This window comes from Podarcis erhardii (assembly GCF_964252035.2).
Source record: "Podarcis erhardii genome assembly, chromosome: 7".
Lineage (NCBI taxonomy): Eukaryota > Metazoa > Chordata > Lepidosauria > Squamata > Lacertidae > Podarcis > Podarcis erhardii.
Genome location: NC_138511.1, coordinates 91,612,760 through 91,635,604, shown reverse-complemented (window position 1 = coordinate 91,635,604; position 22,845 = coordinate 91,612,760). Strand labels below are relative to the sequence as shown.

The window sequence follows — 22,845 nt, the reverse complement described above, 5'->3', positions numbered from 1 at the left end:
CCTTGCCGACAAAGGTCCGTATAGTTCAAGCTCTGGTTTTCCCTGTAGTGATGTATGGAAGTGAGAGATGAACCACAAAGAAGGCTGGTCGCCAAAGAATGGATGCTTTTAATTTTGGTGCTGGAGGAGACTCTTGAGAGTCCCATGGACTGCAAGAAGATCCAACCTCTCCATTCTGAAGGAAATCAGCCCTGAGTGCTCACTGGAAGGACAGATCCTGAAGCTGAGGCTCCAAGACTTTGGCCACCTGATGAGAAGAGAAGACTCCCTGGAAAAGACCCTGATGTTGGGAAAGATGGAGGGCACAAGGAGAAGGGGACGACAGAGGACGAGATGGTGGGACAGTGTTCTTGAAGGGACCAGCATGAGTTTGACCAAACTGCGGGAGGCAGTGGAAGACAGGAGTGCCTGGCGTGCTCTGGTCCAGGGGGTCACAAAGAGGCGGACATGACTAAACGACTAAACAACAACAAAGGGTTCTGTTGTTCTAGTGCAACAAATCCACTGAAAAGAAAAAGCAAGACTTTTTGCAGCTCGGAAAGTGACAGGGATACACATCAAGAAGCTTGGGATGAACCAATGATTAATGGGAAAACCGATAAACACCCTGCCAACAAATTGGAACGAAGGCTCCATGCGCACTGTTCATTTAAAACAGTATCGTACCAGTCATTGGAACAGTCATGGCTTCCCCCAAAGAATTCTGGGAGCTGTAGTTTGTAAAGAGTGCTGAGAATCAGGAGGAGATCCCCTATTATTTAACTTACTTACTTACTATACCGCCCGAAGGTCTCAAGGCAGTTCACATTAAAAATCACTTACATAAAATCAAAACAAAAACCTGATTACGTCCCCCTCCCTGAAAAGAGCCAGCATTTTAAAAGGGTATAAGATGTCAGGTCAGGCAAAGGCCTGGTTGAAGAGGAGTTTTTGCCTGGCGTCTAAACATGCATAGTGAAGGCGCCAGGTGAACTCCCTGGGGAGAGCATTCCGCAGACGGGAAGCCACTGCAGAGAAGGCCCTGTTCTCGTGTTGCCACCCTTTGGATCTTTGAGGAGGAGGCACACGAAGGAGGGCCTCAAAAGATGATCCCAGGGGCCAGGTAGGTTCATATGGAAAGAGGCAGCCTTTGAGGTACAGTGGTACCTCGGGTTAAGAACTAAATTCGTTCCGGAGGTCCCTTCTTAACCTGAAACTGTTCTTAACCTGAAGCACCACTTTAGCTAATCGGGCCTCCTGCTGCCGCTGCGCCACCACTACACAATTTCTGTTCTCATCCTGAAGCAAAGTTCTTAACCCGAGGTACTATTTGTGGGTTAGCGGAGTCTGTAACCTGAAGCGTATGTAACCCGAGGTACCACTGTATTGCGGTCCTGAGCCTCAACACAGCTGCAATTCTCACAATGGCTTGTCAATCAATCACTGTTCCCAGGAAACTCTGAAATTCATTGCTCCTCTAGTGCCTGGTAGGGGTGTTGATTAGGGGCTGTTTGTGCTGGTCCCAGGGGGGGGTTACCGTGGGGCGAGGTCCAGGACCTGAGTCGAGGGTCGGCAGACAGTCCTCCACGGGCGAAGCGGGGTCCACAGAGGGAAGCCGGGCAAGGACAGGAACTCTCGAGGAACAGGACAGGGCGCTGGCCGAAACAGCTCTTCAACGACGTTGCTCCCGCAACCTGGGACCGGGCCGACTGGCCTTTATCTGTTCTGAGGCCAGGGGCGGTCCCGGCCCACAGGTGACCCGCCTCTCCTGGGCTTAAGGCAAGCACTCCTCCTGGGAGAAACCAGTTCCCTTCGCCTCTCTGCCCTGAGCCTCTGCAGTTCAGGAGAGGCTGAAGGGTTACTGGGCCCAGGGGGAGACTCACCTGTAGGCACTGAGTCCTCAACCACCTCTGGAGCCAGAGTGGATTCACCTGGTGCCTGCTCCTGAGGATCCGGCACAGGTGCAGGCGCTTCAGAATCAAGGCCCTGCCCCAGTTCAGCCGGCCCTGGAGGCGGGGACTCCCGTGCAGGCTGGGATTCCTCTGGTTCAGCCTCTGAATCGGAATCCCAGGCCATCACACTGTTGCTGAGGTCAACATTTAGGTTTGGAGATCTTTGCCGCTTCCAGGATTAGGCTACTGTCCTTTCACTGTTAAGGATTTACTTGTGAGTGGACTATTTAATTTCATTGCATTAGTTGATACAAAAGGCTTTCATTCGCCTATCATTTAGATGACCGTGGTATTTCAATGTCTTGTATTTCTTAGCGAAAGAGCTTGTGCAAACTTTTTTGTGTGGTTGTGAGCTGCTTTGAGCAGTTTGCCAGAGAAGAGCAGCGCACAGATCAAAGCTCATGAACTGTGGAACTCCCTGCCACAGGGGGCCACCAACCTGGACTGCTTTAAGAGAGCATTGGACAAGTTCGGGTACAAGGCTATTGGTGGCTACTAGCCCCAGTGCTGATGCTCTTGCCTGCGGTTGGAGGCAGAAATGCTTCTGAATACTGGAATTGCTGGAAGCCACAGGACAAACAAGCTCTTCTGCTTGGGTCCCGTTTGCAGGCTTCCCAAAGGTTGGCCGCAGTGCAAACAGCATGCTGAACTAGATGGGCCACTGGCCGGATCCAACAGCCTCATCTTATGTCCTTCAAGGTCCTTTTTTAACTGGGAAGGTCACCGTCAGGGCCGGGAACACTCTGCAGGCAAAGCATGTACACGGCCACTGAGCTATGGACAGACTGAGGTTTTCCCACACAAGTCAGCATTGAGGAATTTCTCAGTGCTCATTTCCGAAACATAAAACCTCGCAGCAGCAAACTGCACAGCCAGATTACCAGTGAAGGCGGTGAAGGTCCTGTGTGAGTGTCTGGAGGTGGTTGGAGGATGGATGGTGGCTAACAGATTGAGGTTGAATCCTGACAAGACAGAAGTATTGTTCTTGAGGAACAGAGGGTGGGCAGGTGCGGAGGACTCCCTGGTCCTGAATGGGGCAACTGTGCCCCTGAAGGACCAGGTGCGCAGCCTGGGAGTCATTCTGGATTCACAGCTGTCCATGGAGGCACAGGTCGATTCTGTGTCCAGGGCAGCTGTTTATCAGCTCCACCTGGTATGCAGGATGAGACCCTCCCTGCCCGTGGACTGTCTCTCCAGAGTGGTGCATGCTCTGGTTATCTCCTGCTTGGACTACTGCCATGCGCTTTACATAGGGCTACCTTTGAAGGTGACCCGGAAACTGCAACTAATCCAGAATGCGGCAGCTAGACTGGTGACTGGGAGCGGCCGCCGAGACCACATAACACCAGTCTTGAAAAACCTACAATGGTTCCCAGTCCGTTTCTGAGCACAATTCAAAGTGTTGGTGCTGACCTTTAAAGCCCTAAACGGCCTCAAAGGCCCAGTATACCTGAAGGAGTGTCTCCACCCCCATCGTTCTGCCCGGACACTGAGGTCCAGATCCAAGGGCCTTCTGGTGGTTCCCTCACTGCAAGAAGCAAAGTTACAGGGAACCAGGCAGAGGGCCTTCTCGGTAGTGGCACCCGCCCTGTAGAACACCCTCCCACCAGATGTCAAAGAGAAAAATAGCTACCAAACTTTTAGAAGACATCTGAAGGCAGCCCTGTTTAGGGAAGCTTTTAATGTTTAATAGGTTATTGTATTTAATGTTTTGTTGGAAGCCGCCCAGAGTGGCTGGGGAAACCCAGCCAGATGGGCGGGGTGTAAATAAATAAATTATTATTATTATATTACCCTCCAGATTTTCTTCATTCACACGCTGAATCGCCTCTCTTGCAGCTTCTGCTCTACTGAACCAAGCCTGGGTGAGCAATGGGAGGCTGGGGGGGGGGGGGCGCGGGATGCAGAACAGCAGCCCGGGGGTGAGGTAATGTCAAAAGGTGCAGGAAACGGATTCATTATACACGCCAAACAGGAAGCAATGAGACAAGACCTTGGCAACACTGGGATTTATTTATTTATCGGAGGTGGTGGGGAAGGACGCAGGCCCTGCAAGTCGAACTGCAACCTTGTGTGTGTGTGTGTGTGTGAGAGAGAGAGAGGGGGTGGTGGAAATAGAGGACAATTACATCCCAGATTAGCAGCCTCATGCCTCCCAAGCTTCGAGGCAGTGTGAGAGGTTTGAATTAGGTGCAAAAACGACAGCTCAGCAACCTGCAGCTTTTAGGGGTCACTTAATGCAGCCTTCCAGCTGTTTTGGACTATCAGCCCCAGAAGACTGCTGTGCAGAACAGCTGGTGTGTGTGTGTGAAGGCTGGCTTGTCCATAGTTTTCAACACAGCAGCTGTACTGCCTTAGCCAAGCCACCCTCAGCAGAACCAGCTCCTGGGCCTCAACCCTCAGCATGGCGTAGTGGGTAAAGGTAAAGGGACCCCTGACCATTAGGTCCAGTCTTGACCGAATCTGGGGTTGCGGCATTCATCTCGCTTTATTGACCAAGGGAGCCGGTGTACAGCTTCCGGGTCATGTGGCCAGCAGGACTAAGCTGCTTCTGGCGAACCAGAGCAGCGCACGGAAACGCCGTTTACCTTCCCGCCGGAGTGGTACCTATTTATCTACTTGCACTTTGACGTGCTTTCGAACTGCTAGGCTGGCAGGAGCAGGGACCGAGCAACGGGAGCTTACCCCGTTGCGGGGATTCGAACCGCCGACCTTCTGATCAGCAAGTCCTAGGCTCTGTGGTTTAACCCACAGCGCCACCCACGTCCCTCTGGTGTAGTGGTTAGTGTGCCGGAATAAAACCCAGGAGAGACCAGGGTTGAAATCCCTGATCAGTCATGCTCCCTGGGTGACCTTGGGCCAGCCAGATTCCTTGAGCCTGAACCTACCTCACAGGGGATAAAATGGGAAGAGAACCGCGTACGATACACCTTGAGTCAAGGCAGTCACGAAAGCGTGGACTGTGTGGCCATCAACAAACCTCATTTTCCTTGTTATCTTACTGATAACCATTAGATAGATTCCACCTTTTCCATGGGATATAAATGGAATACATAGATAATAAACAGAACTCTCCCATCACATGATGGTGACGACGATGGGGTCAGGTGCTTAGCCTAGCACCGATCAATACAACAGAAGCCACACTATCTATGCCACCCAAAGCGCCAACAAACAGCCAATTCAGGATGCAGGAAGAAGTCCAGAGAGAAAGAGCCTTTTCAGTGGTGGCTCCCCAGCTGTGGCCATGTTCTCCCTGGGAAACCTTGCCTGGCACCACCATTGCCTAACTATAGTCCTCAGGCAAAGGCACTCCTCTTTCCCAAGGGATTTGGCTCTTAATCGGCTTTCATCTTTCATTTTGGTAGGGCAGGATGTGACCTCTTTACGATGTAGCTGGATGTGCATGCTTAGGTTAATTCCTGACCTTCCAGTGGTTTGTTTTTTAAATTTGGCATCGTATGCTTTTGAAAAACAGACAACCCTGCACATGGCTTTTTGGAAGGCACCCCCCTACTCCACCAAGTCTGAAATTACTCCGCCCCCCCAACACACACGGCACACAGAGAAGCCACCCCCTCTCCTTCCTGTTGTTTGGCTGCAAAGGGGGGAGGATATCAGTGCAAAGTAACCCTGCATTTAAAAATCAGATAGGAGGGGATGCAGACCTCCTTCCAGAGTCACGTCCTGTTTATGTTCTAAACACTTCTGTGCCTCCCCCCCCCCACCTCCAGCTGTTTATTCCTCTCATGTTCCCCACCTTAGACAGCCTGGAAAGGGATTTTCTGTGGGGGAAGGAGAGGAGAAAGGGGGGGGGAGAGTGTGGGAAAGATCTGGATTCAGTTCCTGCCAGGAAGTGTCTTTCCCCGCCCCCCCGCCCCCCACATTCTTTCTAAGAAGAATAAGGTAAGGAAGGCGGAAAAACACACACACACACAAACACACACACAGCATTTTCAGCTGCCCTGGAAAAAAAGACCAGGAAGGGAATTGGTGCCAGCGACTCACCAGGCCTGCTGTTAACCCAAGAGGGACCAGGCCTCGCTCTGTGCCACGTGGGCTGGGCGCAAATGCTGGGGGTCGGGGGCATGTGCTGTGCTTTCGTTTGAAACTGGTTTGCTCACACGGAACTTGGCAGCCGTTCTGGCCAGTTCACAGTCAGAGACTGTGGACTCACACTAGCAGTTATTGCACCTGCCCCAGCTGCAGCAACGCAGAGCCACTGCAGCACATCTTTGCGCAAGAGTTGCGCCTGTGCAGGAAGGAGGCAGAGTCTTGCTCTCTTGCTACCTAGATGGCTGCTTTTGGCCACATTCCTCAGCTACAGACAGTCCACAGACAGTCCACACACACCCCAATCTACAAATTCCTCTCCACTTCCAACACATCAGTTTCCCACTCAACTCCTATTGCCCAGCTTCTTCTCTTGACTCTGGCAACTTGGTCAACTGAAGCTGGTGTTCCTAAGATGCTTAGCTGTCCAACATCCCGTTACTTTTGCAGCAAATCACGTATTATATATTTGGGCTGAGAGGGACAGTCCTAAGCACCAGTAGAAATCCCTGCCCCAGAGGGTTTTACTGACATTTACAGGGGAGGGGGTGGTGGGAAACCACAAGTCATTTTTTTAAATGCAGCACAACAGCGGAGCAGGAGCGAAGCCCCCTCCGACGGCTGTGTGCTTCTCCTCTATAAAAGCCCACAGCCCTCCACACTCCACCCCACCCCACTCTAGCCCAGCATATCCCCAGCTGGCTCCCTTTCCTGTTTACATCCGGACCTGGACTCCGGAGGAAGACTGGAGCTGAGTTGTCAAGGTGGGGAGAAGGTGGGGCCAGGGAAGTCGCGCTGGAAAAGAGGCAGTCTCTTAGGAAGCAGGTTCCCATCTAAACGAGAGGGTGAAGACTCCTGTGCGCACGCATTCACACATTCTGGCTGGGGAAACAGGGCCCGACAGCGCCTTCGCTAGAAAGATGGCCGTTTATTTCAGAGTACACCCAACATTCATTTCTGTTTGCCCCAGAAGAGTAACAGCAGGGCCTGGAGCCTGAAGGGAACATGATAGCAGGATGCGAGAGACCAGTCCGGAGGCGATCTAGGAGAACACTGCGCGCCCCCCCATCCTCCCCCCTTTCCTGGCTGGGATGGCGAGGCTCACTTCCTTGGCTGCGAACAGGCCACCACAAATCCTGCTGCTCCAGAAGAGTTCCTTCCCTGGAAAAAGAGAGATCCCAGTCCATGCACACAGCGGTCCAAGCCTCGGTGGGGATATTGCTGCTGGAATTTAAGGGAAGGATGAGGCGGTGGGTGCCAGCACTTGCAGCCCCTGGCTTTGGGGGGGGGGGGCAAAGTCTGTGCCGCACCCTCAAGTGTGGCTGTTGCCTCCAGAGACCAGAGCAGCTGAGGAGTCTGTTTCTGTGGGCAGCGTGGCTGTCCCTCGAAGGCGCCGGCGTCACTGCTGCTTGGAGCGAGGCCACAGCCGGCTTGCCAGGGAGCCCAGGAAGAGCTGCTGCTTCTTGTGCTGGGAGAGGTCAGCGAGGCGTTGCTGCTCTTCCTGCAAAAGGACAGGCGACACAAACGGGAGCCTGGTCACCACCAAGGAATCCAGGAAGGCTGCCGCCCCGAGCCCTGCTGATCCCATTCCCGTACATGTGGACGTTGTCAAGGAGGCTAGCAGAGTAACTCAGCAGCTTGGCTCACCTGCCACGTTAGGCCAGAGACTTGTTTTTAAACTGCCTTCGTGCAGATGATCAGCAAACCTTGGTTGCTTGCCCAGGGTGGGTTCGGAGAAAAACACACCGCAAGCCCAGGATCGAACGGCGTGGCAGGGCAGACTCAGCTGCTTGTTTTGTTTGCAGGAGCACAGCACTGGAGGGGAAGAGCTGCGTGATTTATTTATTTTTATTTTTTTTGCTGCATGCACCAGCATGCTGCTCACGTCACAGTAAACCATGGTTTGCTTTAAACGGTGGTTTAATGTGAGGTTGAACTAGGCCAATGCGTGGAGAAGGCATTCTGCAGATCCTCTGAGGCACTTGCCTTCCCTTGAGAAAAAGGAGAACCAACCAAGACATGGCGGTGAAACGCAAAAAATCTTCTGGGACCCCACTGTCTGCAAAAGCCAAACTCGGCCTGAGATCTGTACTGAGTGTGGGCCTTTCTCCAGCAGCATTTTTGCCCACTGGGCTGGCCTCACCATACGAGATGGTAGTGAGCTTAGAACATACTACGTAAGCTAAAATATTTATCCTTTATTAGCAGGGAAACCAGGATTTCCCAACGAAGCGACTGGGATGGTGACTCTGCAACCCCAGCACCCTGACCATGTTTAAGGGCTTCACCAAAGCAGTAGCAGCCTCCCCCACCCAAAGACAAAGCCCCCAGCCCTGGTTCTGCACTCCTCCTCACCTGTTCCAGCTGTGACTGCCTGCGCTTGAATGCCTCCAGGGGGTCCTCTTCCAAGGAGTAGTTTTCCAGCACGGTCCGGACGTCTTCTACGCCACTCAAGGCAATGGCTGACAGGCAAGAAGGAGGCAACAAGCATTACAGGAGAATCAGCCTGGGTCATGTACACGTTTTATGTATTAGTGACACAGTAGAGGGCAGCTTTCCTTATGTCCCTGAGTCAGACCATTGCTCCATCTAGCTCAGGAAATGTTTACTCTCTCCAGGGCATGGGTAGGCAAACTAAGGTCCGGGGCCCGGATCTGGCCCTATCGCCTTCTAAACCCAGCCGCTGGACGGTCCAGGAATCAGTGTGTTTTTACATGAGTAGAATGTGCCGTTTTATTTAAAATGCATCTCTGGGTTATTTGTGGGGCATAGGAATTCATTCATCCCCCCCAAAAAAATATAGTCTGGCCCCCCACAGGGTCTGAGGGACAGTGGAGCGGGCCCCTGCTGAAAAAGTTTGCTGACCCCTGCTCCAGGGTTTCAGGCAGGGAGCCTTTCCCCAGCCCTAGTCTTGGCAGTGAAGAAGGCAGAAGATGGGTCTCCTCTTGGGTTTCCTGTAATCCACCCGGCAGTGCCTACACACCATGTAGCTCCTCTCTGCAGCGGTGGGAGTCAGAAACCTGCTGCGTTTCGAAACAGGAGATTGTCTGACCTTGACGTTCTGCACCCTGACACTGCCGTGGATACAGTGGTACCTCGGGTTACATACACCTCTGGTTACAGACTGCGCTAACCCAGAAATACTACCTTGGGTTAAGAACTTTGCTTCAGGATGAGAACAGAAATCGTGCTCCAGCGGCGCGGTGGCAGTAGGAGGCCCCATTAGCTAAAGTGGTGCTTCAGGTTAAGAACAGTTTCAGGTTAAGAACGGACCTCCGGAACGAATTAAGTTCTTAACCCGAGGTACCACTGTAAGTGGAGCAGGCACTCACTGAATACCCTTGGACAGGGATGAGGACCCTACAAATGCTTTGGGGTTGTCCCACGACCTATAGCCCAGCTTTTCTCAACCTTGGGTTCCCAGGTGTTGCTGGAAAACCCCTCCCAACATCCCTGACTGCTGTCCCTGCTGGCTATGGATGATGGGAGCTGTAGTCCAACGACATCTGGGAACCCAAGGTTGAGAAAGGCTGGACTAGATAGTTCACATGGAAGAGAGAACAAGCTTGTTTTCTGCTCTGAAGAGCAGGACTCAAACCAATGGAAATTACAAGAAAGAAGATTCCAACTAAACCTCAGGAAAAACTTTCCGACAGCTAGAGCTGTTTGACGGTGGAACCGTTTCCCCCAGGAGGTTGTGGCCTCTTCTTCCTTGGAGGTTTCTAAGCAGAGGTTGGGCGGCCGCCTGTCATGGATGCTTCAGCCGAGATTCCGGCATTGCAGGGGGTTGGACTAGATGGACTCTACAATCCCATAATTCTATAATTCTATTTTGGGCAGATGTCTCCTTACTCTTCAGGAAGGCAGCAAGGTCGAAGAGTGTCCGGTCGTCCGAATTCCCGTCCCACTTCTTCAGAGCCATGCCGTTGAAGGGCTGCAAGCGGAACGCCTCTTTCTTGCAGTCCACCACCACCACTTTCGAGGGATCTCTGTTCAGGCAGGAAATGTCCTGGCGAGAGAAACACACAGAGGCAGGCTGGAGAGGTCACCAGCAGACGAGGCTGGCTTCCCCCCAAAAAAACTCAACAGGCGTTTTAGGACGGGCCTGCACATTGCAAGAGACACAGAAACTTTCCAAGGTGCAATTGTAAGGGAGCTGGGCATGTTCAGCCTGGAGAAGAGGAGCTTAAGGGGTGATATGATAGCCATGTTCAAATATATAAAAGGATGTCACATAGAGGAGGGAGAAAGGTTGTTTTCTGCTGCTCCAGAGAAGCGGACACGGAGCAATGGTTCCAAACTACAAGAAAGAAGATTCCACCTAAACATTAGGAAGAACTTCCTGACAGTAAGAGCTGTTTGACAGTGGAATTTGCTGCCCAGGAGTGTGGTGGAGTCTCCTTCTTTGGAGGTCTTTAAGCAGAGGCTTGACAACCATATGTCAGGAGTGCTCTGATGGTGTTTCCTGCTTGGCAGGGGGTTGGACTCGATGGCCCTTGTGCTCTCTTCCAACTCTAGGATTCTATGTCCTAGCCTACTTGACAATGAGAGAAATGGGTCAAAGACCCCGAGAGGTTCAAGAGAGCTTGAAATGGAAATTGTGTCTTGCAATCTAATAATGGCCTTTGAATTTCCTGGTGAAGATTCCTCCCTGCCACCCCCTCCCCCGCCACCCATTGTTCTGCTTCAGAACTTTGGTTTTTTCTTGGCCTTTTGAGTTTAATACGTAATCTTAATCCAGGTATCCATTTCCGCGATACAGGCACAGGACCTGTCTTGTGTCACAGTAACATTAAGATTGCTGTGACTTTGCTTCCCAATAAGGAACTTCAGGGGCGAGGCGGGGAGAAACTGATCTGAATCTCCCTTGCAATGCAAAACTATTTTCTTTGAAAGAATGAAAGCCATTCCTCTTTCGACTGTCCCATTAAATACTCCACCCCCCCCCACCTCACTCACATGGGCGTTCCTGCTATATCAAAGGGCGTTCCTGCTATATCAAATCTTTCTTTCCTCTTTCTCTGTTCCCTGTCTTCAACGCTGCAGCTACAGTACAAGCCTTCTGCAGTTTTACCATCTCTGAGGAACATCAGAACCGCTCCTCACAGCAGGTGGGGGGGGGAGACAACTCCTTGCCCCCTTCCTCTGCCTGCCTGCCTCCCCCCTCCTCCTCCCCCCACCCCTGCCCCTCTTTCACTTAGGAAAATAGAAAGAAAAGAGAATCCACAACAATCAGAAGCGCACATGCCATGGAGTGAAAAAGACACCCCACAGGCTCCGGGGCAGCAGATGGGAGGTGGAGGGAGGGAAGGAGGGAGGGAGGAGGACAGACAGAAGGCAGGCTGGCTTGCAGCAGCGACGAGGCAAAGCCATCCACACTCTATTGTGGAGCACAGACACAGGGGAACTCGCATTGCGGAACACGAGGAGGGCACCTGCTGCTCCAGCCTTGCGCTCGCCTAGGCTGGGTAGCGGGGCCACGGGTTCGAAACACAGCTGTGGAGGCAGGGCTGCAAGGGAGGCCCGGGTTGCTGCTGCATAACATCGCTTTGCAAGGAGATGCAGAAAGGGAGGACCAGCGTCCCATTGCCAGAGCCCACTGGGAGCGTTGGGATGTTCAAAAGGTCTCAGTCCCTTGCAGTGCATTCCTGTGGATTTTCACCCTCTGGGTTCTCTGGAACTTAACCCTGTGGCAGTGTGAAGAGTCAAGATTTCAGAATGTCCGTTCTCGGTGATTTTAAGGCAATACCGGAGGAGGCAAAGATCAAGATGCTCAGCCAACACTCGGCAAGCAACTGGTAAAAGCGAAAAGAAATCCCGCAGGCGCTCTCCTCTGTGGGGCTCTGCGTCAAGCGCCAAGCCCACCCTCACCCCAAACTGGCCACAGCTCTCAAAGGAGGCACCGGGGATCCAGTCTGGGAACTGAAGCGGGTCCTCTCATCGATGCTCGCCAAAGAGCAAACCCTCCCGGAAGTATTAGGTGAACTTGCAGGTGGAGGGGAGGAAGAAAAAGCAAAATCCTGATTGTGAAAGACGTAACCTTCCCCCAGAGGGATGACAAGCACAACCTGGTGCTATCCAGATGTCTCCACCCAGAGATAATTGTGCACACGAACACACGAGGCCACAAACACCGCTGGGCATCTCCCCCCCCCCCCATGGAAAGCCTGGCTGCAAATACCTTCACGTGGTGCCCATCCATGTAGCGCGTGGCATCGCGGAAAAGCCGGTAGGAGATGAACCCGTGAGGGTCCACGCTGTCGATGAGGGGGAAAGCGGTCTGGAATGGAGAAGGGGAAAGCGGAATCACCTCACATTTCCAGGATCTGTCTTTGTAACAGTGGGAAGAGCAAGTGAAGGTGCTTTCTGCATCATGCCATTCAGCTGCTTATGATACTGGTTCAGGAGGCCGTACTGGCACATTTATTTCCCGAATAAACACACTGCTTGATTACACACAAACACACAATGATAAAGCACGGGCCTCGAGGGTCTGGCCTGCCTATTCTTGCAGCACCAGCAAAAGGAACAAGCCCTGAGGGATACTGTGCCAACCTGTGCCTCACGTACTGGCCAGCTGTGGGGCACTCTGCCACTAACGGACTTAGCTGTGGCTCCTCATAGGCCAGGGCTGTCGCTTAAAATTGATCTGCCCCAGCTGCAACAAAACAGGTCTCTCCCGTATCAGTCTCTATAGCCGCAGCAAGCGCTGTAACCTTCCGAGAGTTTGACTTCATGCCGAAAGGCACACTCTCCCATCGAGACAGAGAGATGCTGACATCCGGTTCAAAACTGGACAAGCCTGCACCACTTTCCAAATATGCTCAGGCTAGGCTTTCCCTGGAAGGCATTCCATAAACGTGGACCAGCTACCAAAAGGCACCCTCTTTAATGTGTCTGCTCTCTTAGGAAGGGGTCATCAAGTGGTTGTTAAACTGCGAAGCATCGCAGATTAACGCACGTCATCCTTTTGCCCTATTTACTGGAGCCACAGCTCTGAACGCAGATAGCGCTTTAGACCTGGGTGCAAGCCAGGCTGCTCCCTTGTCTTCTGCCCACAAGTTTCCTGGCCGTGCTGTTGTTCTCTCCCCACAAGGACAGGCCCACTCAATTAGCACAGTAATAGCCTGGATTCAATGGGCTGAATGGCGGTCCGGCTGGACCCATACATATTCAAATGAGCAGCGGCACGCTCCCCTGTGGGACTCCCCTCCCGCCACTCAAGCGTGAGAAAGGAGAAGTGGAAGGGAGGAGGCTGACCCAGGAGGAGATGAGCAGGCAGGCAGGCAGGCAGGCCGGCCCTCTCCTACGGGACACAAATTCCTGACTCCGCTGCAAGGCTTTGGGGACCCCAACCACAACTGTGGATCCCTGCCAGCCCTTGCACCACGCAGATGTGGGATGTGGCACTTGGCACAGAATTCAGGATGTCAAGAAGCCCAGTGTTTCTTTATTTTTTAATGAAACAGCAAACTTCTAGCGTTTATGGTTTCTGAGATAAGATGGGCAACAGTCTGGGGTAGAGCCTTCATGTCATTTCCCCACATCCAACAAAAGCAAAACATGGCAAAGGTGCTCGAGATGCATGATTTACACTGTGTACAGTGGTACCTCGGGTTAAGAACTTAATTCGCTTCAGAGGTCCGTACTTAACCTGAAACTGTTCTGAACCTGAAGCACCACTTTAGCTAATGGGCCCTCTTGCTGCCGCTGTGCTGCCACTGCACGATTTCTGTTCTCATCCTGAAGCAAAGTTCTTAACCTGAAGCACTATTTCTGGGTTAGCAGAGTCTGCAACCTGAAGCGTCTGTAACCCGAGGTACCACTGTATTTCGTGTGTGTGTGTGTGTGTGTGTGTGTGTGAGTGTATGGGCTCCAGCCTTGATCTGCTTTCTCTGGGCTGTTACATTCCCACAAGCCAGTGAGGTGTAGTGGTTAAGAGCGGTGGACTCGTAATCTGGTGAACCGGGTTTCTCGTCTCCGCTCCTCCACCTGCAGCTGCTGGGTGACCTTGGGCCAGTCACACTTCTCTGAAGTCTCTCAGCCTCACTCACCTCACAGAGTGTTTGTTGTGGAGGAGGAAGGGAAAGGAGATTGTGAGCCGCTTTGAGACTCCTTCGGGTAGTGATAAAGCGGGATATCAAATCCAAACTCTCCTTCATTCTTACGACCCCCTTCAAGGCTCTCCCACTGTCCAGCCTGCCCTGAGTGGCTGCAGGCAGAGAAGTAGCCCTGCAGCCTTCCTTATCACACCCTGAACACACACGCAAGTGGAGGAGGGAGGGTTTGTGTGGGAATACGCCGCCGGAGGAGGAAAGTGGTGCACACCTATATTTCCGCCTAGGCAGAGCCATCTTTGTTTCCTGGGATCAGGGTCCCAGGGTCAGAAGCTGACTCCGCCTTGCTCTAGCTCCAGGACTAAGGAAGCCAAGCCATGCCTGGCAGGGGGCAGCGACAGAGCACTCACCATGCCCGTTTCAGAGGTGAAGATGACGATTTCAAAGAGAGGCGCCAACTGCTGGAACAGGTTGTCAATGCCTGGCCTCTTCTTGAAGCGCCAGCCGGTCACTAACTGAGGGAAGGGGGGGAGGAGAAGAGCGTCAGGGCAGTTGGGGTACAAGAGGCGAGAAAGTGGAGCCTTGGGAGAAAGATACAGAACCAGCTGCACAGAAAGAGCGCTTGCCAACCAGCACAGATCAACGCTGGCAGCAGACCAGGAAAAGTCCATGACCCATCCCCAAATACTAAGGCAGCTCTTTCTGCATATCCCAGCTACTGCACTGCAAACAGGAGTGCAGGAAACAGTCCCCTGTGCTGTCCGTCAAGGGATAGGCTACCATATCACTTAATCTGACCTAGTAATACTCAGGTGGGGTGGGGGAAAATGAGTACGTTTGCTACACCTCCCTAAATGCTGCCCCAGGATGGATACGCACCGACCATTCCGGATGAAGGAGAACATCTGTGAGTTCGATGACTAGAGTGTAAGGGGGCTGGTAATAGGGCTCCTTCAGGGGGTCTGGGAGCAGCTTAGGACTGGTTGGCTCTATGATCATCTGCAGGAGACACAAACAAAGAGCAGCAGCAGTTAAAAGAGTGGAGGACAGACCCTTCCTTCCTTTGGGCGTCCAACTTAGAGGTTACCAGAGCGTAAGAGACAGAAGTTAGGCTGTCTCTGTCCACATAGGGCATGGGTAGGCAAACTAAGGTCCGTGGGCTGGATCAGGCCCAATTGCCTTCTAAATCTGGCCTGCGGACAGTCCAGGAATCGCCGTGTGGATCGCCAGCGAGCACGCGTTCTTTCCCTTTCCCTCTCACAGCAGTGGTGGCTCCTCCCTCCCTCCTCCTGGCTTCTCCCTGCCCTGCCTAGAGGAGGAAGGGGGCTGGGCTCTGTTGGTGCCAGCCCCTCTCCGGAGCCCTTTTGTGCACCTCTCACCATCCCTCGTTCATTCCCCCCCCAAATATAGTCCGGCCCCCACAAGGTCTGAGGGACAGTGGACCAGCCCCCTGCTGAAAAAGTTTGAGGACCCCTGACATAGGGGCACAGTAGGGCTACCAGCCAAAGCTAATGGAGTTTAATTACTTTCTAACTTAATCTTTCATTATCTGATGACACCTTCAGTTCTGGTCTGGTAAAAAGGAAGGAAATAATTAACAGCAGCAGCAGCAGCAGCAGCAGCTGTTCTGGAGCTGCATACAGAGGAGAGGATCGGATCCAGACTGCTTCAATTATGTCCAAACAGTTGTTCTGATCTGTACATTTTATTACTTCTTTCAATTACCGGTAAGCACAGAAACACAACACAAGAGTACACAGTGCAAGTTTTTCTTTTCTTTGCAAAGACCTTCGAACTCTGCTGTTTGTTTTAAAGCCAGTCTTCACAGTATCCAGGCAGACCGAAAAGCCAAGGTGCATTCTTGCAGCTGCCACAAGGATAAAGTCTTTGTAGAGTGGACTCCCCCCCCCCAGCTGTGCCTGGCGATGGTCCTTAAAAGAAACATGAGCGCCCAAGCAAAGCAAAGCTGTCGGGCTCAAAGCAGCTTGCACGCTGGCAATGGCAGAGTTCAGGCCAGCGATTTTATCACCCTGGCGGCAGATGGGATTCTCAGCGCACAGCAGCGGCAAGAGGCACAGAGGTGCTGATAGCAAAGCAATAACCCAGGAGCAGAAGCCATACAGATACAGTCACAAAAAACTGAAGGCCCGTCAGGCTTGGTGACTGGTGGTTTGCTTCCTTTTTCTAACCAGCCCATCCACCTGCACACACTTCAATCTCACAAGGGTAGTTTGGGAAGAGAAGACTGAGAGGTGATAAGGTGACAGTCATCTTCAGATATCTGAAGGGCAAGCTTGTTTTTTTGAGGGGGGGGGTTTGCTGCTCAAGAGGTTAGAAAGTGAGCCAATGGATTCAAATCACAAGAAAGGAGATTCCAACTGAACGTCAGAAAGAACTTTCTGCAGGGAAGAGCGGTTTGACAGTGGAACACACTCCACTGGAACTTGGGCTCTGTTTTTAAAGCAGAGGCTGGATGGACATCTGTCAGGGGTTTTTTAGCTGTGATTCCTGCATTCCTGTGTGTAAGACTTGGTTTAAATAAAACTAGCTCATCGGTTAGATGCCCGGAGTCCATCTTCAAATGTCACTTATAAGTTCTGAGCTTTGTGTGTGTGTGTGTGGAAAAGCAACAACTGTTTTCAACATACAAACCCATAATAAGCCATGACATTGGCTTAAATGCAGAGCATAAAGCCGACAGAAGAAAGAGTTCAGAGCCACTGGCACACGCGCACAAAGGCTCTGGGTGCCCCTGGGCTGAAATCAACAAAACTGCTGCTAAGAATTCAGAGTAGCAGCACCCATTTGCAAACAGGTGTTTCAACAGGAGAAAACAAAACCAGCTTTTCTTCTGGTCACGGCACTTAACACTGGCAAAGGAGTGTTAAGGTCTCCTTGTGTTTCTCCACAACCAGGAACTTGCTTTAAACTTAAAGGATCCGAGGGCCTGAACTCTTGGGACACAGAAGTGCCTGCACAGCAACTTACCTTTTTAAAAACCCAGTTAGGATACAGCTCCTGCCGACACTTAGGGGAAGCCAATTTTTACGTTTGGGGAGAATCAGGAACAGATTCTGAAAAAGGACCACAGAAGGCTCACTCACCTGCCTGTAATCTTTAAAGTATTTGTATGATCTTCGGAGCTGCTGGATCACTACGGGATCTGAAAGCCAATTTAGAGAACAGGGTCACCATGAGAAACACCGTAAGTCAAGGCACCTGAGTTTGTGCTCTGCACATGTCCGAACTTCGTTTTCCCCCTCCAAATACTTGGAGGGGATTTTTCGTCAAGGAGGGACGGTGTGTGTCTCTGCGCTGGTAGACTTTATTCACGCTGATGTGCCTTTCTGCTTTAACTGTCAAGGCTTCAGGCAGAGAATCTAGGGGGACCTAGCAAACAGTCTCAGCTCCTTCAGAAATCAAGAACTACACTTCCTGGGGAATCTTGGGGGGGCTGGATAAGCTATTCCAGTTATATCTGTTTCAAGCCAGTTTATGTTCAAGCTGGCTTGTTGTTTCATTTATCACTGGGAAGAAAAAACTCCCTCCCGTACTGCAAAGTGTTCCCAGAACCAAGAGAGGTAATATTTAGCTGCGATTCCTTGCCTTTGCAGGGGAATTGAGCTAGATGACACTTTGGGTCCTGTCCAAGTCTGCAGTTCTATGATTCTGTTGCTGCTGCAGCAGCAGCTAGTAAGCGTAAGGCTGCCAAAAGTTAAATCTATCTGTGAATGGGTATTAACCAAGCAGGGCTCTGTGGCTGGCAGCTTAGCCGGGGCTCCCTGTTCTGTAACACCCCCCAGTCCCCCCCCCCAAAAGCCATCTGATGCAGTTTGAACATATGCGGAGTCCTGCAGTCCTTCCAAAAGAATACTAATGGATTCCTCAATTACCAGCTCACTTAAGCAGAGGTCAGGCTGAAGAAGAAAGAGCGTGTGAGCCAAGACCACAGTCCCACACCAGCGCTGTTAACTATCCCTCTGAGATTACAGCTTCAGCATCTTAGCGCCAGGGTTATTCAAACAGAAACTGTAAGTTAATCAATCAAAGGCAGGCGCATTGAATGGGGCGTAATTTGGGAGCCATTGTCATGATAATTCAAGCTGAGCAGCTGGGGAGGATGACTGGCCTGCACCAAGACACAGGCAAAAGGGATTCAGGTGTCTGCCGGGGGCTTATATGGTGGAATTTGGCTGAGAGGCTGCCGCCGGCCACTGCCAGACTGAAACGCCTCATTTCTAGACAGTTGGCTGCAACAGGAAGGAACGAAGTTAAACCGGTATTAATGCTCATCCAACTTGGATGCACCAGAACCTGTTCCAACTTTTAGATCAATCTCTTCTCTCGGTCAACAGAGCCTGTGAGAAGAAACAAGGCTTTATTTGAGGAGGCTCTGTGCACCACAGAAAGATACAACTGGCCACGATAATAAAGTCTATGTTGTCGACTGATTTCAAAGCAAGCGGCCACTTGTGCTTCAAACACTTGCTTCAGTGTCTGCACATTTCTAGCGACCTACGACGTTACGCTATAAAAAAATTAAGGCCGTTGGTTTTGTTTTCTAGAAACCAGCTTAAAAATTCCGGCAGGCATTCACTGGTCACAAACAAAGGAGGACAAAGCTCAAATAATTGGTATTTATTTACATAAACTGTTACGTGCCCTAAAGCTTTTGATATCTGGTTTGCTGCAACAAAGGACAGGATCAGTCTTCCAGCTCTGTATATGTAAATAGGCTAGATAACTAGGGGTGGGGTGGGCAGCAAGATTTAGATCATTTTGCAGCATATATTAAATTATCTAATAGACTGGATTTCTATGTCTCAAGGAATGCTCTCCTCCCACTCATCCACCTGCACTTGGGAGCTTCTGAAGAGGCTTTGCTTTGGCTTCCATCTGACGTTAGCCCCAACAACAGATGTGGGAAACAAATAATAAGAATAAGAATAATAAGAAGTAGTATATGCTCCCATCTGACTGGGTTGCCCAAGGGTGGTTTCCAATAAATTAAAACATCAAACATCAAAAACTATACCTTTGGCCCTCCAGATGCCACTGAACTACAACTCCCATCATCCCTGGCAACTGGTCATGTTTGACGGAGCTGATGAGAGTTGTAGTTCAGCAACACCTGTAGGGCTAAGGGCTCCCCAGCCCTACTCTATAAGGAGCAGGGCTTTCGCTATGGCAGTCCTAAATTTCTCTAAGATCCAGCTCCTCCCTGCTGTCCTTGATTTTAAAGATGTCCTTGATTTTAAACGTCCTTGATTTTAAACGTCCTTGATTTTAAAGATGTTTGGCTTTGTATCTTGCGCTGCTTCTGCTGCTGTTTATTGTACCTGGGCTCTTGATTTCACCTGCCCATTTTACTGGCCGCTGTTTCCATTCTATGTTGTAAAATGCTAGCACAGCGTTTCCCAAACTTGGGTGTCTTCAGCTCTTTTTTTGGACTACGATTCCCATCATCCCTGATCACTGGTCTTGGGATGATGGGAACTGTAGTTAAAAAACAACACACACCCAAGTTTGGGGAAGACTGTGTTAGACACCTCCCAACGAATGGTGAGCTATTTTAAAAGCCAAGCTTTTAAAGATTCCTTAGGGGGAAGTAAGCTGACAGTTAAATAAGGCACAAGGAGAGCGAAGGAGGGTTGCAGAGAGAAATTTGGGTGCTCCCAGCACAAGGACCGGGACAGAGCAGCTTACACAAAACGTGCCAACAGGAACCTGTACAACTTTCTGTCAATGGTTGGATGAGGTTGGGGATTGAGCTGAAAATCTGGACGGCAGGGAAAGTGGTGGGAAGTGTAAATGGGGTGAGGAGGGGGTGGGGGTGGGGAAGAGAAATAATAAATCTATTGTGGGTAACAATGGGGCCACGACTGGAGAATGCCTTTTAATCTGCTGGGAGCATATGCCAGGCCGGCTGAAAGGAGCTGGTGAAAGAAGCTTCCTATCCCAGGCAAAAAAACCACAACCCCACAACACCCTCCCCTCCCTACTGGCTTCCTACATATTTTATCGGGAAAGTTCCCCTAGCTGGGCAATCTGTTTTCTGAAAGCCCTGCGCTAAGTTCCATCTGGCCTTCTATTGTGCAGACTCCCCCCCCCCCGAGCCTCCGTTCGCTTTTGAAACTCCTGGACTACGAAAGCCTGTTAAATAAATTAATAAATAAGTGACCCCACTCATGTGCAAGTATTTCAGGACAAGGGAGCTAGAAATGGCCCCACAGCGTCCTCACTAAATCAAGCTCAAAAGTGTGCATTTTTGGCAAGGGGCAAACGTTGTTGATGATGCACCAGGGAGGGGATGCTGGGAAGAAGACGGTTGCTCAGCGGAGCAGGACCGTCGGAGACACCCAAAACTAAGCACTCCAAGGAGAGAATCACGTCTGGGGGCTCCCATGGGCCAGAGGCTCGCATAGGGTGTTGTCCCAGCCAAACTGGCAGCTGCAAGGAGAAATCTCAGGCAACCAAGACACGCCAATGGCATAGCTGTCAACTTTTCCCTTTTCTTGCGAGGAATCCTATTCGGAATAAGGGAATTTTCCTTTAAAAAAGGTAAAAGTTGACAGCTCTGCAATGGTACGGAAAAGGAGAGGCCTCTGCAAACCCGATTCTCTCCAGGTATTTGTGACGACAACCCCCGTCATCGCTCTGGGCCGCTGGTCATTCTGGCTGAGCGGGCTGGGAATTCGAAACACCTGATGGGCGCCAGGTTGGAGGAAGCTGCTTCAGAGTCTGACCCAAAGCTCTCGCTCCCCGCAGGATTCTGTCTTGAAATCTGCCTCTCCACCTGCCCCTCTCTCTTCAAAAGCGGAATTGCTAAAGAGGACATCTGGAATGCCTATGGCTTTGCCTTGCCCCGGGGGGGGGGGGGACAGGCACACACACACTCGCACCCCCCTCTCCCCTGCCCCAAAGGCTCCCCGTCTCTCCATTCACTCGCATCGTAACCTCAGTGACTGCTCTTTGCCTCCAGCAGCCCCCAAGAACGGGCACTGGGGGGGGTGTCTGTGGGGCGCAGCAGAAGCATTGTGAACTCTCCCCCCGCCCGGCACAAGTTCCGCCTGACCTTCTGTTCTTGACAAGGGGCAGGCGTGCTGTTTATGCAGTGGTACATCTGCTCTCAAGGCAGCCGCAGAAAAAAGCCTCCTCCCCAAACCTTTCACCCGTCCAATTAGAAATGTAAAGCAAGTCTGGTTATTCCTGGAAGTGTTACGTGGGGTTTTAATTCCCCCCCCCCCCCGTAAAGAGGAGGGTGGGTGAGCAGGTCACCCTTGTTGCTGTTCCCTTACTCTCTGGTTTAACACATCAAGGAATTAACATATTTATAGCTTAACTTCTGGGGGATTTCATCTCTCCCCCCAGCCTGCCCACCAGACTTCTCAGCTGCTTAAATACTGAAGTGTCGGAAGGCGCTTGGCTAGCTGGCAGCACAAATTTAAAACGCTAAAAACAGGACCGGGCTTTTATCAGACGTGCCTTGGGCTGCGAAGAAGGTGCCTGAGCAGGGACCGTCTATTGATGCACACAAGGTACGAAATGCTATCATGTCCCAAGTTGCACCTGGGTCAAACAGCAGCTTTAATGTAAACCATGAGAACTAAGGACAGTGGCCCTTTCCCCCATTCTAGTGTTTTTAACCTTTGTTCTGTGCAGCCTTAAGGTCAGGCTGCAACACAGGATACTTCAGACTTCTCCAAATTGGTGCTCTGGAGATGTTGTTGGGACTACAGTTCCCATCATGCCCCAAACACTGACCATGCTAGGTGGGGCTAAGGGGAGTTGAAAGTGCTTGGAGGTCTGCAGATGAAAATGATGGACAACAGTGGTGCCTCGCAAGACGAATGCCTCGCAAGACGAAAAACTCGCTAGACGAAAGAGTTTTCCGTTTTTTGAGGTGCTTCGCAAGACGAATTTCCCTATCGTCTTGCGAGTTTGTTTCCTTTTTCTTAAAGCCGCTAAGCCGTTAATAGCCGCTAAGAGCCGCTAAGCCGCTAATAGCCGTGCTAAGAGCCAGTGTGGTGTAGTGGTTAAGAGCGGTAGTCTCATAATCTGGGGAACCGGGTTCGCGTCTCCGCTCCTCCACATGCAGCTGCTGGGTGACCTTGGGCTAGTCACATTTCTCTGAAGTCTCTCAGCCCCACTTGTTGTGGGGGAGGAAGGGAAAGGAGAATGTTAGCCACTTTGAGACTCCTTCGGGTAGTGATAAAGCGGGATATCAAATCCAAACTCTTCTCTTCTTCTTCTTCTTCGCAAGACGAAAAAACCGCAAGACGAAGAGACTCGCGGAACGGATTAATTTCGTCTTGCGAGGCACCACTGTATATGGACTTGCCGAACTGACTGGGAGACTCCATGACCAGAGAGAAGAGAAGGTGGAAGAAGATGGAAGAAGTTTAAAGAATATTTGAAAAAAAATATGCTAATATTTAAATCTTAGAATAGCTTTGGATGTGGATATAGGCTGTAGGGTTAGAAGTAGAAGATAGTGTATTTTAATATTGTATTATTTGTAAGGAATAAAATGTGAATATTCTTATGGTCAAAGTAAGTGTGATAAAAAAAATGGTTAAAATTATGATATATGTAAACTGCTAAAGATGAGGTAAAATGAAAATCAGATGGGGGGGGGGGACTTGGGGAAGCTCACCTAACAATGTTTAGAAAAAATAAGGATAAGACAAGAATCTGTTTGTATTGTTTGTTTTTCTGTTTGTGTTGTTTAGTTGTATTATCCAGCGCTGAGGGCCTTCTGGCGGCTCCCTCATTGCGAGAAGTCAGGTTACAGGGAACCAGGC

General features: G+C 51.0%; 1 protein-coding gene across 1 annotated transcript in view; it reads right to left on the bottom strand.

The window, feature by feature from the left end:
* Positions 1-6,892: 6,892 nt before the first annotated feature.
* Positions 6,893-22,845, bottom strand: part of TIMM50 (translocase of inner mitochondrial membrane 50) — a gene marked incomplete at its 5' end in the record, with an annotated part of 34,952 nt that continues 18,999 nt past the window's right edge. Inside the window, 7 exons of the mRNA XM_081869312.1 lie at positions 6,893-7,485; positions 8,340-8,446; positions 9,837-9,993; positions 12,166-12,264; positions 14,452-14,556; positions 14,921-15,040; positions 17,146-17,204. Of these exons, the coding sequence (XP_081725438.1) occupies positions 7,384-7,485; positions 8,340-8,446; positions 9,837-9,993; positions 12,166-12,264; positions 14,452-14,556; positions 14,921-15,040; positions 17,146-17,204 (749 nt within the window). The 3' untranslated portion in view covers positions 6,893-7,383. The remainder of the gene's footprint in view (positions 7,486-8,339; positions 8,447-9,836; positions 9,994-12,165; positions 12,265-14,451; positions 14,557-14,920; positions 15,041-17,145; positions 17,205-22,845) is intronic.